Source organism: Filobasidium floriforme, assembly GCF_021052385.1.
Source record: "Filobasidium floriforme strain CBS 6241 chromosome Unknown HD553scaffold_1, whole genome shotgun sequence".
In the NCBI taxonomy this organism is placed as follows: Eukaryota; Fungi; Basidiomycota; class Tremellomycetes; order Filobasidiales; family Filobasidiaceae; genus Filobasidium; species Filobasidium floriforme.
In genome coordinates, this window is record NW_025763622.1 from 943,644 (window position 1) to 960,552 (window position 16,909).

General features: G+C 53.1%; 9 protein-coding genes across 9 annotated transcripts; 5 read left to right on the top strand and 4 right to left on the bottom strand.

The window, feature by feature from the left end:
• Window positions 1–120: 120 nt before the first annotated feature.
• On the top strand, window positions 121–1,529 carry HD553DRAFT_266282 (putative cytoplasm protein; the record flags this gene model as incomplete). The annotated part of the gene is made up of 5 exons (XM_046177476.1): window positions 121–584; window positions 651–698; window positions 771–1,001; window positions 1,077–1,179; window positions 1,260–1,529. 5 exons carry the CDS (start codon window positions 121–123, stop codon window positions 1,527–1,529), a joined length of 1,116 nt encoding a protein of 371 aa, XP_046040183.1.
• Window positions 1,530–1,739: 210 nt separating this feature from the next.
• Window positions 1,740–3,004, bottom strand: HD553DRAFT_8492 (Longin-like domain-containing protein). The gene is made up of 5 exons (XM_046184542.1): window positions 2,812–3,004; window positions 2,616–2,725; window positions 2,384–2,544; window positions 2,123–2,287; window positions 1,740–2,050 (listed from the first exon to the last, which is right to left on the bottom strand). Exons 1-5 carry the CDS (start codon window positions 2,881–2,883, stop codon window positions 1,896–1,898), a joined length of 663 nt encoding a protein of 220 aa, XP_046040184.1. The 5' UTR covers window positions 2,884–3,004; the 3' UTR covers window positions 1,740–1,895.
• Window positions 3,005–3,316: 312 nt separating this feature from the next.
• HD553DRAFT_302724 (putative GTPase inhibitor) lies at window positions 3,317–4,512 on the top strand. The gene is made up of 6 exons (XM_046178782.1): window positions 3,317–3,349; window positions 3,420–3,665; window positions 3,747–3,822; window positions 3,893–4,026; window positions 4,098–4,174; window positions 4,240–4,512. The coding sequence occupies exons 1-6, from the start codon at window positions 3,342–3,344 to the stop codon at window positions 4,434–4,436; spliced, it is 738 nt and encodes a 245-aa protein (XP_046040185.1). The 5' UTR covers window positions 3,317–3,341; the 3' UTR covers window positions 4,437–4,512.
• HD553DRAFT_347031 (uncharacterized protein) lies at window positions 4,506–5,812 on the bottom strand (the record flags this gene model as incomplete). Its single annotated transcript, XM_046183268.1, has 7 exons — window positions 5,718–5,812; window positions 5,598–5,645; window positions 5,468–5,536; window positions 5,234–5,398; window positions 4,987–5,154; window positions 4,898–4,921; window positions 4,506–4,832 (listed from the first exon to the last, which is right to left on the bottom strand). Exons 1-7 carry the CDS (start codon window positions 5,751–5,753, stop codon window positions 4,506–4,508), a joined length of 837 nt encoding a protein of 278 aa, XP_046040186.1. The 5' UTR covers window positions 5,754–5,812.
• A 181-nt stretch (window positions 5,813–5,993) lies between these two features.
• Window positions 5,994–7,952, top strand: HD553DRAFT_8570 (uncharacterized protein). Its single transcript, XM_046184545.1, has 7 exons — window positions 5,994–6,254; window positions 6,321–6,440; window positions 6,513–6,857; window positions 6,934–7,047; window positions 7,113–7,165; window positions 7,240–7,576; window positions 7,650–7,952. The coding sequence occupies exons 1-7, from the start codon at window positions 6,051–6,053 to the stop codon at window positions 7,869–7,871; spliced, it is 1,395 nt and encodes a 464-aa protein (XP_046040187.1). The 5' UTR covers window positions 5,994–6,050; the 3' UTR covers window positions 7,872–7,952.
• Window positions 7,885–9,545, bottom strand: HD553DRAFT_8576 (trehalose utilization-domain-containing protein). The gene is made up of 6 exons (XM_046184547.1): window positions 9,420–9,545; window positions 9,150–9,322; window positions 8,921–9,078; window positions 8,780–8,842; window positions 8,611–8,695; window positions 7,885–8,530 (listed from the first exon to the last, which is right to left on the bottom strand). The coding sequence occupies exons 1-6, from the start codon at window positions 9,494–9,496 to the stop codon at window positions 8,034–8,036; spliced, it is 1,053 nt and encodes a 350-aa protein (XP_046040188.1). The 5' UTR covers window positions 9,497–9,545; the 3' UTR covers window positions 7,885–8,033.
• Window positions 9,546–10,298: 753 nt separating this feature from the next.
• Window positions 10,299–14,101, top strand: HD553DRAFT_302730 (uncharacterized protein). The gene is made up of 5 exons (XM_046178783.1): window positions 10,299–11,942; window positions 12,036–12,163; window positions 12,230–12,267; window positions 12,336–13,549; window positions 13,626–14,101. Exons 1-5 carry the CDS (start codon window positions 10,731–10,733, stop codon window positions 13,764–13,766), a joined length of 2,733 nt encoding a protein of 910 aa, XP_046040189.1. The 5' UTR covers window positions 10,299–10,730; the 3' UTR covers window positions 13,767–14,101.
• Window positions 14,102–14,817: 716 nt separating this feature from the next.
• HD553DRAFT_302733 (uncharacterized protein) lies at window positions 14,818–16,291 on the top strand (the record flags this gene model as incomplete). Its single annotated transcript, XM_046178784.1, has 6 exons — window positions 14,818–15,344; window positions 15,406–15,424; window positions 15,483–15,522; window positions 15,590–15,678; window positions 15,739–15,916; window positions 15,998–16,291. Exons 1-6 carry the CDS (start codon window positions 15,224–15,226, stop codon window positions 16,286–16,288), a joined length of 738 nt encoding a protein of 245 aa, XP_046040190.1. The 5' UTR covers window positions 14,818–15,223.
• Window positions 16,292–16,842, bottom strand: HD553DRAFT_302734 (Swi5-domain-containing protein; the record flags this gene model as incomplete). The annotated part of the gene is made up of 4 exons (XM_046178785.1): window positions 16,674–16,842; window positions 16,539–16,604; window positions 16,451–16,478; window positions 16,292–16,394 (listed from the first exon to the last, which is right to left on the bottom strand). Coding segments are annotated over exons 1-4 (322 nt in total), but the record flags the coding sequence as incomplete, so codon positions are not given.
• Window positions 16,843–16,909: the final 67 nt, after the last annotated feature.

The window sequence follows — 16,909 nt, forward strand, 5'->3', positions numbered from 1 at the left end:
CAAGGAATTGTAAAGCCATTCGCAAGGGAGAGTATATAGCTGACAGACTGACTGTCGATTGGCGTCGAGCTGATCGCAGCACGCAGCACGCATAGAATCCTGTTGAGATAGTGACTCGACATGCTGCCGGTGCCTTCCACGGCCTACCGGTCGAAACCGCGAGGCTCCCAGTCCTACTTTGTCTCGGGACCCTCGACGCTCCCGAGCTCCGTCTTTGAACGTCTACGGACTCGGGCGAGGCTCACGAACCTCGCCGTCGGCCTGATACTATCGGCACTGGGTTTCTCTGTCATCCTCAATCTGCGGCACTGGTCGGAGGCGAGCGGACGGTCAGGCTTGTCAACATCGCTAGACCCGAACGGGCGGTTCAGCTCGTCCAGGAAACCTACATCAATAGGGAGTATAGAGAACACGATCGAAAGGACGGAAGAGATGGCAGGGTTGACGCATCTCGTCATGGTCGCTGGACATGCCATCTGGAAGGGCTCGGATCCTAGTGCCAGAGCGAACGACTCGGACTGGGTGTTGACGCCTATACAGCGAGGAGGGAGCGTACGGACGTTCTTTAAGCATATCGAAGCTGGGTGAGCCACAGGAACCGGTGGGAAGCCCGAATCATGACTGAGCCGATGTCATCGTGTGGTTCGTAGCGTTAATGAAGCTATGGACGATCCGAATAGCTTATTGATTTTCTCAGGGTAAGCCGCAGGTCGGATTAAACCGGATAAACCTGCATGCACCTTACCTTCACCTTTTCTTTTTCTCGCCAGCGGCCAGACCCGTCTAGACACCCCACCCACAACGGAATCCCAATCATACCTCCGCCTGGCCATCGCATCTTCCCTCCTGCCACCTCTTTCCGAGTTCCCGAGGGCGACCACGGAAGAGTACGCGCTGGATTCGTTGACGAACTTGATGTTCTCCTACGCGCGGTTTCACGAGGTTACGGGGAATTGGCCCAGAAGGGTGACGGTGGTGGGGTATGAGATGAAACGACCAAGGTGAGCATGGCACCTGGCGACCCTTCCTATGGCTAGGAGGGGATCGGACTGATCGGAAACCGACCCGGATAATAGGTTCGAAAAGCTGCATCGAGCGGCAATGAGAATCCCAGGCCAAGATTTCAAGTATATTGGGATCGACGACGAGGGCGATACATCAGCTTCGTACGAGGGCGAGGTGAGTCAAACAATTGCACGCAATATAGCATTCCTGGGCGCAAGACCTGGGCTGACTCGTTCAATCGTCTCGCGTTTCAGTCGACCTACGGCTATCAACCATTCTCTGAAGACCTCTACGGCTGTTTCCCACCTCTTTCACTGAAAAAGACCTCCCGAAACCCGTTTGCACGGTATCATCCTTACCACACCTCGAGCCCGGAGATTGCAGGCCTACTAGAATGGTGTCCTGTGCACAAGGCTCATGCACAAGGGCCGGAAGGCCAGAAGGGCGGAGGGGTGTACCCGCATGTCTTGCCCTGGAAGACGACGGAGCCCGCGGAGAGCTCTTGGAGTAGAGAACAAGATTGAGGCTAGAGGACTAGACAGCTCCCAATGTGGCTGTGGATCTTTGTATATAGACTAGATGCGGGCGTAGGATGCATTTGTGGGAGGTCAACGTCACGATAATACTGCAACGGCTCGCTACCGTCAGCTATGACCCAGATAAGCCCAGGAGAGTTTGACGATACCGCCGACTAGTGCTGTCCACATCCTCCTGCTCTTTTGAGTTTTACCTGGGCTCAGAGAGGATGTCCAGGTAGCGCATCGCTCAAAAAAATGTCCGTCGTAAAAAAACACGTTAGATGATGACAATTACAACCACAACGACAAGGCCACTCTGATGGCGACCAGTACCTCCCCTTCATGGCTTCTCGCAGCATGATCCGCCGTTGCTCAGAAGAATCTCCACCACAGAAACAAGATCGTGAAGAAACCGATCCCTCCTACTGGAGCCCACTTGCGCAGCATAGCTTGAAGGTTGATGTTCCTCGCAGCTCGCTTGTACTTGGCAGATTCGGTCTTCAGCGAGGACGATAGCTGACCCATACCTGCAGACGCGGATAACGTAGCCTAGTTAACCGGGGGCCTCGTCATGTATACAGGAGAAAGGCGGAACTCACGGTCGAGACTATCTCCACGCCAGAGCAAGTCTTCCATGTTCTTGGTCATGATCCTTGTCACGTCCTGTAGGTCGGTATTGAGCTTGTCCATGTTGGACATGGGCGCCGAGGCTTGGGCAGTGTGAGGGTCTTGATAGAGTCGAGTGGTTTTTGAGATGAAGGTATCTGTCGAGCCAAGACCCCGTCCGGTCGAGACATGATATCAGTCTCATGACGGAAGGAAGATGCTTCTTCATGGAAATTAGGTCGATGTGGACTCACCGAAACCACGGAAACAATATGGTCGATTCGCACTAGCGATCTGGCTCTCATAACTCCTTTGGAACTCCTTGCTCAGTTCGTCCAAGTAGGAAAACGCCAATTTTCGAGGATAAGATCCGTCACAGACGGCGAGGTAGACTACCTGGTCCACGAGGAGGTAGCTGCGACGAATTCGAGCGGATTTAGCACACCTTCACTCTGGTTTGCTGTGCTAAGTGCTCGAAGCGCTTACTGTATTGTGAATTTCCCGCTCTCTATCGAACAAGCCGGCTCGCTCCTGTCAGTCATCCTCCTACACAACAACTTGGACTGTTGCTTTTGCTCGACGAGATCCTTCTCTGTCTGTAATGGCGTGTTGCCCGAATCAGCTTGACTGGGCCTAATTATCGAATCACCTTTGTCCGTTGGTACGTCTAGGTGGAACTCACCGACTCGTCATCTACGCTCGCAGCCAATGGCAAACCATCCGTCACCCTGAATATCATTGTAGACCTGACCATCTTGTCTTGATCCCTCTTTTCGTTTAAGCTAAGCCTTTTGTATAGGAAGCGACAAGGGATTCCGTTGTTGGTGTGGACACGTATGTCTAACCGGCGAGGTATTCACTGTTTCTGTCAACTCTGGTGGTGACCTGCAGTATAATCCGAATTTACGTCTCGCCTTGGATTGAAGAGTAGATCGAGATGTGAAGTAGCCGTCGGGGCTGCGCTGTTCGCGCTTCACCTGTGGTAGCTTGGTAGTGGATGCTGTTGATCAACTGTGCAACTGTACCGTACCATCCACCTGATGCTCGGTCACTTGAAGGGGAAGCCGAGCGTAAAATGTCAGGCTCAATGGGTGGGAGGGGGCTCCCTACTCTCAGCAGATCAGCAGCAGATGATTGAAAGTAGTTTCATCCTTCTGCTTCTGAATAACCCAGTCTTTACAGCCCACCGCCATCCCATCGGAGCCAATCATTATGCAGTCGTAAGCTTGTTGAGCGTGGTTTACAGCTCTATTTGGAAGAGCTTAGCTGATTTAATCTTCACCATGGCAGTCGCGCACAAGCAGGACCTTCCAAACCCGCCCGTCGGGCATCAAATTCCTCCTCCATCTCGGCGTCATCCCTGATCGACGACCTGGATGAAGCAGCAGAGAAGGACGATTTCGACTGGAAAGGGTTGAGGGAAAGGCGATTAGAAGCTCTCAAAGCTGAAGTCAAGCGGAACGAGGCGTCCAAGGATGACCGGCACGGACGGTTGACCGAGGTTACCAACGAAAAGGAGCTCATCTCCACCAGCGCGTGAGTCGCTCTGCGAACCAGTAATCTCCCTTCATCTCTATCATATTGACTTACATCGATCTCGCAATGTCGTGATATAAGAAAGCAGCGGTACTGCTTGATCCACTTTTTCCACCGGAATTTCACCCGATGTGCGATCATGGATAAACACCTGAACGTGAGTCTGTACCTGTCGCCATATAACTATGTCCATGACTCGCTAACGTCTTGCCAATCGCACAATATAGGCACTGGCAGACAAACACCGACATACCTTGTTCCTCCGTGCGAACGTCGAGAACGCGCCCTTCTTGACGACAAGGCTTGGGGTCAAGGTGTTACCCTGCGTAGTGTGTTTCGTGGACGGGAACGCTGTCGACAGGTGAGCCTTTTGCGTCACTGCTGTAGTGGCAACCAAGCGATCTGAACTGATCGAGAGATTTGCGGTCTCAGGCTTGTTGGGTTTGACGACCTAGGGAATTCGGATTCATTCCCTACAAAGACCCTGGAAGCTAGGCTAGCTCGATCGGGTAAGTCAGTGGTTTCCGCAATTCCTGAAGTTCTGAGACTGATGCAAACCATACATCCGAAACAGGTGTATTACCTCCTCCTGGCCAGGTAGATCTCCTACAAGCCAAGCTCGCACAACGAAAAGCAGGTTCGGACGAGAGCGACCAGGAGGACGATGATGATGCCGCCCGGGACAAGGCAGGACGAAGAAAGATCGTGCGAAGTGTCCGAGGGGGACAGGCACGAAGACAGCGTGATGACGATGACGACGAGTGGTCGTGAAAGGGTATTAATCAGCTACTGGATATGCTACAAATGGAGTTCATTGCCACAGACAAGCTCGTCATACGATCAAGAGAGTCCGAGCTTCTCCCCGACCGTCATCAGTCCACCTTTCGCCTGCTCCAAGTACCCGAGGGCGGTCGCCGTGCTTGAAGGCGCACTTGCGACCCTGGCTGGCGACAGCGACAAGTGTCCCTGTCGATTATCCTTGCTCGACGTTGATCTTGATGAGAGCTCTCTCGTCCGCCGGTCGCTGTCTGATGTCATAGTACTGGTACGAGGTGAAGAGCCGTATGGGATCGAGACGTCTGATCTGGTCCGCGATGATCCGGGGGACATCGGCTCTGCCGAATTGAGCAGGGCGTGCTGAGAAGTGTTGGGCGGATCGAGCACGATCTGATGCAAGCTAGTGGATATTAGATTGCGTCTTGCCATACTGCAGGTGACTTTCGGTGACTGACCTCGTACGGAAATGGGAAGGAGGACTTTAAGCCGGGTCATTCGTCATCAGCTATCGAATCCAACGATTCCATACACAACCCGGACTCACGTTGGCCGAAGAGATGACCGGAACATGTGAACACTTTTCTACCCCAAACTTGCTGATCTTCATGATCGCGTTCGAAAGGCTAGTTTTCTCCTCGGATGTCGGTCGGGCCCGAAGTCGGGTGGTCGGGCTGTACAAGGTGATGAGATGCACTTCGAACGGGACCTGTTCCTGCTCGTGACCAGCAAGTATCGCATACCATTAGGTCCAGACGTTCAGTGAGACAGCTCAAGAGGCACGGAAGATTTACCTCGGTTGAGCTAAACCAAGTCTTCTTAGACCGTTTCTGAGATAATAACACCGCGACCTGTCCTAGAGACCCGTCTTGGGCCGGTTGTCGATTCTTGATGTGACGGTAAAAGGTCTCTACCTTTTCGTTCACTGATTCGGCCACCAGATCATCAGATAGCATAGCCTGGCATGAAAGGCAGCTGGTCATTCGTACATAACACATGAAGTAATGATGTTCTGTATCTATGCTTACGATATGACATTCCATGATCTCTTCGGTCACCATCTGAATAGCACCGAGGCTCCGCTGAAAGAGGATAGCCTGCAGCGCGATTACCATCAGCTTGAGCATGGAACCTAGCTACCCAATCTACGTGACTTGCATGAATGACTCCTGTGAGAGCCTGTCGCACTGAGGCGAGGCCGATATGCTATTCACGACGAGGTTGCCACACTCTTTGAGCTAAAGCGCTGATTGTAACGCTGATTGCATATGCGCTCACCAGATCGACCTGGTTGACCACGATTTCAGGATCCATCGTCGAAGATTTCGAGGTATGAGCTGAGCATTAGTGCAACAGTAAACCGTGTCCAGGACAATGAGGTGTATGTAGTAGAGTGACAAGCAAACGAGGCTGTTATCGTCACATGATTCAAGGTTGCCCTACCCTTAGAGGACAGCCAACGACCTCCACTTTCCGCCGATCGTCCGAGAGCGATCTAGGACAAGGTCATCTTCGTATCCGCGTATCTACGTCCATGTTACATCATCCCGCTCATGCGCTCGAAGATAGTATAAAGACCAGTCAGACTGCATCTGCTACGTTACTCAAGCTATGATCACCGCACCGCTCAGAACGACTATGCGGTCGACCGGATCCCTCGCCAGAATCACCCGGATCGATCGACGTCATCTGTCGGCAACCAAATCGATCTTGCAGGATGTCAAAACGCCGTCCGAAAAGATCACCGTGGTACCATTCATGCTGGACCCGACATCAGCTCAGCAGAAGATGAAGGAGAACGCTTTACTTTCCACGGTGAGTCAGTATGATCTTGACAAAGCGCTAGGATCGTCATGATAGCTTACTGCTTGCGCTTCACAGATCACAATCCCGAACGCCATCTACGCCTTTGCATTACGCTGGTTTGGAGAGTCGGTCACACCGTTTCTGCATGAATTCGGTCTGGGAGGAAACGGGTTGAAACATGAACGGACGAAAGCCGTATGTTGAGCCAGATTGTCATCGAAACGGGCACCTCCGAGCTCATATCCCGATTGTTTCTGTTAATTCTAGGTCTACTGGCCGATCTGGAGGTTCACGCTCTTGGCGGATATCGACATTCCGGGAACGACCAAGTCGCCAAGCTTGATCATGTTCAACAGTACCGGGCTGTCCGGAAACTCTTTCTCGCCCGTTTCGTTGCTCGACTTTACTCAGCCGGAGCTTCCTGACGACCTCTTGCCCTGGGATGCCGAGCAAGATTTGAAGCAGCTAGAATCGGTCGGGGTGGACGTGGATGCTGTGCCGTTCAGCGTGGATCCCCTCAAGGTGATGCAAGAACTCAAGCGGAAAGTTGGAAGACACGTCAGGCTGGGCGATATGAAGGTGGATCTGGAGAGGGATGTCAATGAAATCCTGGTCAGTCGGTCTCACAAGGCTATTTCTTTCAACACATAAATTCTAACCCGTCGCTTTTTGGCCTTCATATATCTAGTTCGCTGCCTATCCGATCTACTTCCCCCTTTACGTCTCTGAATGGTCTTTCAAGCTGAACGATGATAGCAAGGAGAGGCGAATATCGATCGTGATGAACGCCGATGATGCGGATGTGAGCCACTGCCTGCGTCACTCAAATCAGGCTCTGGTAGACTGATATGTACACCTCGGACACAGCCTCGCGAGTGTCGATGTGTGAAACCCATGATACCCGGTCTAGGGGAAAAGACGTGGGTAGTTCTGGCACAGTCGCTTCTTGCCTGAAGTGCACTAACTGAAAAAATCCCTATCGCAATCAACGCAGACGGAATTTTGGATATTGGATGGAGATGCCACACATCATCCCTGACCCAGATTCTCCTCATCCGGAACCCATGGGCGATATCCATCGCACGGTCGCACAATCCTATGTGGATTGGTTGAACCCGGCCACTCGACGGAACACCCTGATAGGGGAGCAGGATCCTCGTTCGGGCAGCCTTGTGGCTCCGACGAGTCCTCTAGAACAGCTGGATGTTGAGGAAAGCGAGATTGCGTGGAACGACCCTCGGGTACAATCGTGGTCTGGCGAGGAGAGGAAGGAGAATACGAACTGGATGATGGCACAGGCGGCACGAGTGATGATGGAGGGTCAATTGCAGGTGAGTCCAGCGAAGCGTGCATATGCGCGACAATCTTGCCTGGTACCTGATCTGACCCGTCATGCCGATGCAGAAAATGCAACGAGCCGAGAAAAAGGCGGACAACAAGCCCGTAACAACTCTGCGTATCGACATGCAAAAAAGGGAAGACGGAAGTAGAGGCATGCCATCGTTCTCCAAGGTCACGATGGAGGAAGCGATTGCTGCGGCCAGGAAGTCGGTCGAGGAGGCCAAGCGGGATGTCGAGAGCCAGAAGCCGCAGTGGCTCAAGGCTCGCGAGACAAAAGAGAAGTGAACGCTCGGCTCGAGAAAACCCTCGTTCGAGGCCGAGATACCTATAGTTGGGAGAATGCCACGAATGACGCAACATACCCTGAAACGGAACAATCCAATCGAGACTGCGTTCATCATTATGAGGGGCTGAGTATGCAAGATCGGACGATCACAGTATGTCTATCTACAACATCAACCCTACGATACCCGCAATGGCCCCCGCCAGCGCAGCCGTCTTTCCTACAGCCGATCCGTCCTTAATACCCGAATTAGCCGGAGTAGACGACGTGGGTCCTGCAGAGGCGCTGGTCGAAGTCGCCATCCCAGTCCCCGACACGCTCGTCGAAGCTTGTCCGCTAGCCGTGCTCGTCCCCATCGTCGAGGCCGCGCTAGAGCTCGCGCTGGTACTCGAGTTCTGAGGCTGGACAGCACCGACCAACGCTGTACCGTTCGTCCACCTCGTCGTCCCGCTCTCCAAAGCCCACTTGAGTCCACCCATGACATGTCCCATAAAGGTGGGATCTTGCCACGTCTCGCTCAGGTGTCCTAACGAGGTGTAGAACGATCTACCTGTTCCAGGAGCTCCGTCGGTCGGGGGTTGAGCGCCGAGAGAGTCGGTAATGTACCATGCGATGGGGTGAGGGACGCCTTGGTCATAGTTGCCTGAAGAGCCGCTCGAGCCTGTGTCATGAAAGTGTAACAAGTAAGATGGTTGTCTCAAGCCGTGAGCGGCCGTCTGGCATCTGTGGAGCCGGACTTGCCAGTATAAGACGATTCGTCCACGGTCAAGACGACCTGGGCACCAACGTCCCTAGGGTCTGAGCGGTAATTGTACACTTCTTCGGTCTGTCAACAGTCAGTGTCAGGCCAAGGCATCGGTTTCGTTTAACGATATGACCTCGTTGGTCTAGCCAGTAGGGGAGGACTTACGAAGGTCCATCGGTCGGGTACTCCGACCATGGAAGGGTGCGTCTTGTTCAGGGGAGTGAACGTCTGTCTCCCGTATCACACGTGTTTTCGTCAGTCTCGACTTGTCCTTCTCTCTGCCTGAAACTGAACGCCGAGACTTACGGCAGGTTGCAACTCGGGATGATAATCGAACCTCGTCCCGATGGTCTGGACGTACCAATCTTCCCCGCCCAGGCAGTCCGTCGCGGCGTGGACTCCGACGAAATTGCCACCGTTTTGAAGGTAAGTGTGGAATGCTTGGGCTTGAGACGAGTCAAGGACTAGAAGGAAAGGAACAGGGTTTCGGTTCAGCTATAAGCTTGAGACGTATGTTTCCCCTTCTGAAACTCACCTCCCTCGCCGGTGGTACTCAGAAACATGACGCCATCGAATCTGCCCAACTCGTCCCCGTTGAACCTCGTGGGATCCTCTGTGAATTCAAAGTCCACCCCGTCCGTGCCCGAACGTGCTTGGAGCGCGGAGATGGAATCGGGGATCGAGTCGTGACGGTAACCTGTGGTGGCTCTGAAACAGAGCACGGATCGAATGAAATGAGTAAGAGTCTCTGTGAACAAGATACATGTAGAAGTGCAGACATAGATCCATGAGGCGGGATACTCACGTAAAGACGAGGACGCGGGGTTGAGCCATGACGATCGACGTTGCTATTGACAACAATACGGTGATGGTGACGAACATGATCCTCGCTCTGTAATGCTTCCCAGGATGTCGTCGAGGTCTATATATGTATCAAGAATTCCAGCGAGGTCGTCGAGATCGAATGATGATGTGATGCTCGAGATGAAAACAAACAAAACCCGACCTCGCACCACCCTCGCCACATTCTTCGGGCCGAGATCGAATTAGCGCGCAGGATTCATCAGCCTCGGTCTTCTCGGTTTACTTCCGCTCAATTTGTTTCCGATCAAAGATCAACAAACACCGAAGTGAAACCACATGTCCCCAGATCACTCGATTGAAACGATCCAGCTTGGCAGATGTTACAGGTTCGAGTTTGATAATTCATCATGACTTTGATCTGGGAGATGGATGTAAAGCGCCTGGTAGGCCTCGACCCGTTGGACGACCTTTCGCGCAGGAGGAAACCGACGAACGCGCTCCAGGCTTTGCTTCCCGTCACCCCCCACTTCACCAATCGGTTGTGTGGGGTCTCCGCGGTCACGAGAATCTAGAGGTGCTGGTCAGGCGTGGACATTCGTCGATTTTGACTCGATATCTGCCTGTCACATCGAGGACATGACAGATCGCACAGGCGCAGAGGTGTGTGATTGAGATGTGTACAAGCTCGTCTGCAGGCGGATGTTTGGCTCAGTTCATATCGTCGCAATCTCTGCAGCCAAAATGACGTCGACGTGATTTCTGATGAGGCTGACACCTTTCCTTCCTGAGACTTCTCCTTCGAGTGAATGGGACGCGTTCGAGCCGCTTTCGATACAAAATCACCTGCTCACAACTTGGTCAATCATCATGCATCATAACCCTGCTGGTCTGCTCGAGTCTGATTCACTCCAGCGACATCACCCGTAACGACGCAATCTTGCAAGAGTCCTCAAGGGATTTTCCTCTCCCTCTTTCTACCCCGTGGACGCCTCTCTTCAAGCGGGAGTACGAGCGAAACAAATGCGCGTCTAAAGGGAATTCCCGTGTCTCTGCAGGTTCGAAACGACCTCTGCACGATCTTGACATCAACCGGAACTTTGTGTCGCTCCCTCTGTTCGAGATCAGGTCTTACTCGATCGAGGAGATACCGGACTGGCGACTCCCTCGTGGTTCCAATTGGACAGACTACGGGGCTCGAGTCTCTAGTATAGGTTGCGGAATACAACACCACTCGCACGACGTGATCTGAACGGGAACACCAAGCAATAGTCGCGAAAACGACCTCGACCTCAGCCATCGGAAGGAAAGAGCGATGACAACCCTCTCGCCTAAACCATCTCCTTTCAAACGAGCTAGATTTCACCCCAGTTCACATCTTCAGCAACATCATCTGCCTGCCCCGATCAGGAGTCCGGCGGACGTGTTTTACACCGGGACCACGGCGAGTACGAGTACAGGCAGGACGATCGACGTGAACGCGAGTTCGAACGCGACGGGGGCGGGTGTAGGAGTAGGGAGGACGAGAGCGTTGAGTGGGAGTGTGGGTGGAACGGGCCGTCAGGTTGGAATGAGCGACTTGGCCAGGAGGTCGGTCGTGGGAGGCCTCACGGGATCAGCAAAGGTCCAGGACCAAAACGATGGGCTGGTAGAAAAAGCTGGGTCCGGGTCAGTATCGACATCGACAACGATGGGCGGCTTGAAGGGTATCGCAGGTCTCGAAGCGAAGAGGAGCAAGATGGCATTTGCTGAAGGAACCGGGACCGGGACGACGAGCGGGAACGTGAACTTGACCTCGTTCCAGAGTCCGTTTGGCAACTCGGTCAACGGGAGCAGGTCAGTCCCGGTACTGAACGGCAGTAGTAAGAACGGAGCTTCAACATCGACGCCGAGACCGTCCTTGACGACATCGCGCTCGATGACGCTCGAACCTGCTCGCCATCGAACGACCATACCCGACCCATCTCCTACCCCGGACGTATTCTACGACCCCCCTACCGGGAGCGTGAAGTCCACTCACCAGGCTTCGCCTTTCCTCTCCACACGGAGTCAAGTGAGACCTGGCGGTCCTGCGACCGGCACTCCGTTCTTCAAACCCCCCGCACCTCCATCACAAAGTAAACGGTCCGGCACCCCTATCCTACCGCACGCGAAACCTTCCACATCGACCCGGTCTGCACTCCATACCCTACCACAACCAGGGATCACCAATCTGCACCTGAACGGCACCGGCTCCAATGCCGCGGCAGGACCTTCTGCTAACAAGCGGAGAAAGACGGAGACGGGCACGATACCCGTACAGACCTTGCCCCCTCTGTCCGCGTCCCAGCAGCAAGCACAGGCACAGGCTCAACGAGCAAAAGACGAGAGCCATGCGGATTACAAGAACAAGTACACCAAGGCGTTCCCCAGTTTCGTCTTCTGCTTCGACGCCGAGTTTCTGATGAACCAGAACAAACGAGGCGCGGCAGGGGAAAAAGGGTATAGCGTGAAAGATTGCAAAGAGGGGATCAGACGGATGGGAGGAGTGAGTCTCGGTCTTGCATGCTGAACGCCTCGGCGCAGACAGATTGCGAATTCGGTGCAGACACTGACTCTGGCACGTCATACGGTCTGACAGCAAATCGAAGATTTCTTGTCGAGACGGATTACGCATTATATTAGCAATCGAGGCGTTCCGTCCGAGTTGGAAAGGATGATGGCCGACAGCGCTCGACGGACAATTGGACCGGACGGCAAGGAAAAGACGTGAGTCGGTGAAGAGGATGCTGCAGTATGTTGAGGATGACCAGAGCTGATAGGATTCTCGATAAGGCAACCGGCAATGGCTGCGAAGGTCTGGAATCTGCAGAGTCAGTGCGATCAACAAAGCTAAACCAACATTCGCCCCGACTGACATGATCGCGCTTCCTCTTTACAGAACTCGGCAATATCCTCGAGTATCTGCTCCGGAATACCCATGTAGCCCCCGTCGCGCCGATACGAGGAGAAGACGACCTGTCGTACCTGCTGGAAGACGAACGACTGCACGGAACTCGAGAACGAGACAAGGCAGCGCCTCGAGCGGACTGGTACTACTTTCCCAAGGGGGTGCACTACCTCCTCATCGATGATGCCACCGGGGAGAGCCGGTCGATCATGGCGAAAGAATTTCCGAAGCACCGCCCGGGGGAACCGACACCGTGGCCGATCATCCACGAGACGTTTATGCGCATGTCCGAGACTGCCAAGATGAATACGGACACGGCGAAACAGTTGCGGGAAAAGGCTTGGAAGACGTGGGTGACGAGGGAACGGACCGAACTCGAATCGAGTCGGGTCAAGGGGTCCGCCCTCTTTGACGAGCATGCCAAGAATACGGGCATGTTGACGAGGTCGACGTCGCTAAACAATCTGGCCGAACGGGTTCGAGCCGGTCGAGGAGATACAGGCGAAGATAGCATGATGCCGTACCAGGCCGCCTCGGGCAATTCGGTCGTTCTTACTTCCAACATCGCTTCGACTAGTAACGTCAGATCGACGACGGGAGTCAACCTGACACCCAACGGGATCGGTATGAGTGGAGTCACGCAGGGCAAGGACAGACGGATCATGCAGATGAGCAAGAGGGTACAGCTGTTAAAGGGTCAGACCGCTGCCAAGCTGTCGGCAGCGAACGGAAGGCTCGAGACCTCCAAGGTGGAAGCCAGCGGCGACCCGGTCTACGTCGCACGAGGCGGCGACCTCTATGACGAAGATGACATCGAAATTATCGGAGGAGCCGAACTGGCGGACGATGCAATGACGTGGGGTGGGGAAGGCAGTGGTGCCAGTCATCGTCGAGGCTCCTCCTCTTCCACCAGCCATTCGGGAGAGATGGTTGTGGATGGTGAAGCCGAATCAGAGACCGGCGACGGTCAGGTTGACGGAGACTACGGGGAGCCGTACCGCGAGTCGATGGACGACCAGGCCAGACAAAAGGTCCTCGCAATCCTCCAGGCGGCAAAAGCACCTGCGAGGTTGACGGGTTACCAGCGAAGAGAGCTGAAGCGGGCTCGAAGCATGGGTTTCAGGATCGAGCGAGTGAACCCCAACCCGCCAGTCAAACCTGGGTATTGCGAGAACTGTCGCGTCAAGTATGAAGACTTCGATACTGTGAGTTTCGGGACTTGCATCAGTCGTCACATATCGAGCTCGATACTGATAAGAAGAGGCATTGCCACCTTTATAGCACATCAAAGGAAGACGACACCGCAAGTTTGCCGAGAATGCCGCCAACTTTGGCGAAGTGGACGAGTTTTTGCTCCGAGTCCGCCGGGTTCCGAAAGGGTTGGCCGGTACTAGCGTCGACGTGATGACAGACGACACATAAGAACTACGACTCCCCGGCGAGAAATTAATGACGAACTTTTCCAGATCCTTGGCACCGCCTGTAACCTTTACACCCATTTACTAGAGGTATCGCACTTTCACCTTGCGACTGAATTGTAGCTTTTAGTGCATTTGCCTTGTAGCAGGCAAATCGTGTTTGTTCGCCTTATCATCACGCATGAATTATCTGATTGTGTATAATGGAAGCTGCAAGTTGTAATTTGCCCTTGTCATCCGTCACTTGCGTCACGGCTTCCCCGGCAAGAAAGCAGCCCTAATGAGTGAGTTCGTACATGCGGGTCACAAATTTCTCTGAGCAAGTCGATTGGGTAGCCATGTCTCTGCTGTAAGCATACACCACCAGTCTTTTGACCTGCCCCTCGATTGGACATTTTTCGGACTAGAAAGATGATACAGAGACCGCCCCTGCTGTCAGAGAAGGGTGGCTGGCATGGCTGGACGGATCTCGGCGCCTATTGTGCTGCGGCGTGGCGTCCGGAGAATTTCGCACAGACACCGGATCAGAGCCAGAGGCAGAGTTTCGCTTCGTCAACAGCCAGGTCACAAAGTACGGAGTTATTAGGGGCGTTACATTTTTCTTACGGGCGTTACATTTGATCCGGAAGCAAATATTCAGGCAGAAGAAGGAGGGGAACTCGGATCTGCGCGCCGGAAGCAAATATTATGTGATTTTCGCGACTTTGGACCTGTGTTTGAGACAGCCAAAGTTGTTAGTGACAACCTCTTCAAAATTCGTTTTTTTTGCACATTCTGGTACATTAGTCGTTCAGTGTCGTATCCTAACAAATTCAGGTGATTTGAAGTCATTTTGAAGGTTAAATTTTGACTTGGTAAAATGTACCAATTGGGCTGTAAAAGGCGCGCGCAGATCCGGAAGTAAATTTGCTTCCCTGTCCCTCTTGTGCCTCCTAAAATGTAACGCCCGTAAGAAAAATGTAACGCCCCTAGAAATTCCGCACAAAGTACCAAGTTGAAAGTTCCATCGCTTGCCATGTGGGCAAAAGCTCGGTTCCCATACTCTCTCCGTGATCGTTTCTTCTTCGAAACCCCTCGGTGCCGAGTTTCGGGTCGCGAGCAAGAAAGCCGCGTTCGGTGATTGAGAATGAAACACGTGGACGAGCTGTTCTACACTTTCCGTCCCGGCCGAGTGTGAGGGAACGATCTGTTCTGGGCAACGTCCCTTGATGCTGAGCGTATTTCACCCGTAATCGCTCAAGACTCCTCCTTTGTCGTCGCATTGCAAGCGGTCATCGTCACTCAAGGTATACTCCGCTTGGGACTTCCCAGCATCGGTCGGCCTCAGTACACATAAGCTATATAGACAGGTCAAACATTAGGCGACCTGAATGTCGAATTTCGTCTCTAGGTGGCTTTCACTCCAGTACTCCTCTCGATCATCACAGAATAACCTTCGTAATACAAAGCCAAGCTGCCGAGATGAATCGAGGTACCATCGCCGTCGACCTGGACGATGTCCTGGCAGCCACCAACGAAAAGGTCTCGGAGATCCATAACGAGATGTTTGGTACAAACATGTCGTTGGACGACTTTGATTATTGTGAGCGATCTCTCATGCCGGTCGGGACTCCGCGGTGTTTACAGATTTGGGCGCCTGTCAGATCTTTGGTGGAGGAACAAGTAGGCCAAAGGATCGCTAACTCTGGTATGGCCTGTGAGGCTGAGTGTCATTTCGCAGATATTGGGGTACAGTGGCGCAGACGATTGACAAGGTGAAAGTATGTCATCGGTAACGGATTCAAAAATCGGGGATTTGGGCTGAGATCGCAGCACTCTCTTCTTCAGGCGATCTATACTGCAGGCCTGTTCAGCCGTGTCGAGCCAGTGCCAGGCGCGCAAGATGGCTGCAAGGCCCTCAAAGAACTAGGCTATCGGTGAGTGAAGCCGTATCGAACCTTTCAGACATCCTCTAACGAGCATAATCTGGGAGATAGGCTGATTATCGTCACAGCACGGTCCGAAGAGGCCAGACGAGTGGAAACGGAACAGTGGATTGACAGATACTTTCCTGGAATCTTCGATGAGATCTGGTTCTCGGGGGAGTTCGTGTCGATACATAAAAGTCTGAGCGGTTCTACTCCAGCAATTAAATGTGGAAGTACCAAATCAGAGGTGAGTCTCCGTTCGACTACCTATCGACCAGAGCTGGCACTGATCACATACCTCTTCATCTCCCGGCTGTAACGGGTATAGATCCTCAGACAAACAGGAGCTCTGATGTTGATCGACGACTCGCTAGAACATGCCATCGATCTCGCCAAAGAAGACCCGCCTCTCCGGACCATCCTATTCGGCCCTTACAAATGGAATCGCAGAGAGTCAAGGTCGATCACAGACGAGGACAAGTTGGGCTACGACGAGAGGAAGGCGTTGGGGATGAAGATGGAACCGGAATATGATCTTGATACGTTAGGGGGATATGCCCAGCGAGCGAATGACTGGAACGAGGTGGTGGAATTGGTATCACAAGTACAATCAAGCTGAACCATTGTACGTTATGGATGTTCGAAGTGAACTAGTTTTACTCTACGAGGCTGAGGGACATCTGTTCATGGATGTCCCTCACGGTACTGCCCGTCATCACAGCATACTGCAAGAGGACTAATCGTTAGATGGTGAGATGCGCCACAATCCTCCATGACACACCTTGCCGATCAGAGCTTGGGTTCCATCCCTACAAAAGTAATTGATCAGACACAAGGAAAGAATCCGACTTGAAAGGAGACCGGCTTACTTGATTTCGTTGTAGCTGTGTAAGAGCTCGATGTGGGCTTTCACGATAGCATCTGCGTGTCGATCGCTAGCAGCAAGGAGTCGATGCTGTGAGCAAATTCGCCCAGCATAAGGACAGGCCTGTTGCGACATTTACCCGACTTTTTGCTCGAGATCTTTGATTTCCATCTTGAGCTTGGCAATGCGTTGCTCTTGGGCCGCGGCGAGCGCCGAGGAGGACTTGAACCGTGGTCGCCGGATCAGCGCCTTGCCAACCTCAGCAATGTCGGTTGTTTTACATACGATGGGCTTCTTGAACATTGTTATGTGGATGCAGGATGTATCAGTTTGAGAATGCGAAGGTGCGAGTCGTCCAGCTCATGGATTCTAGGA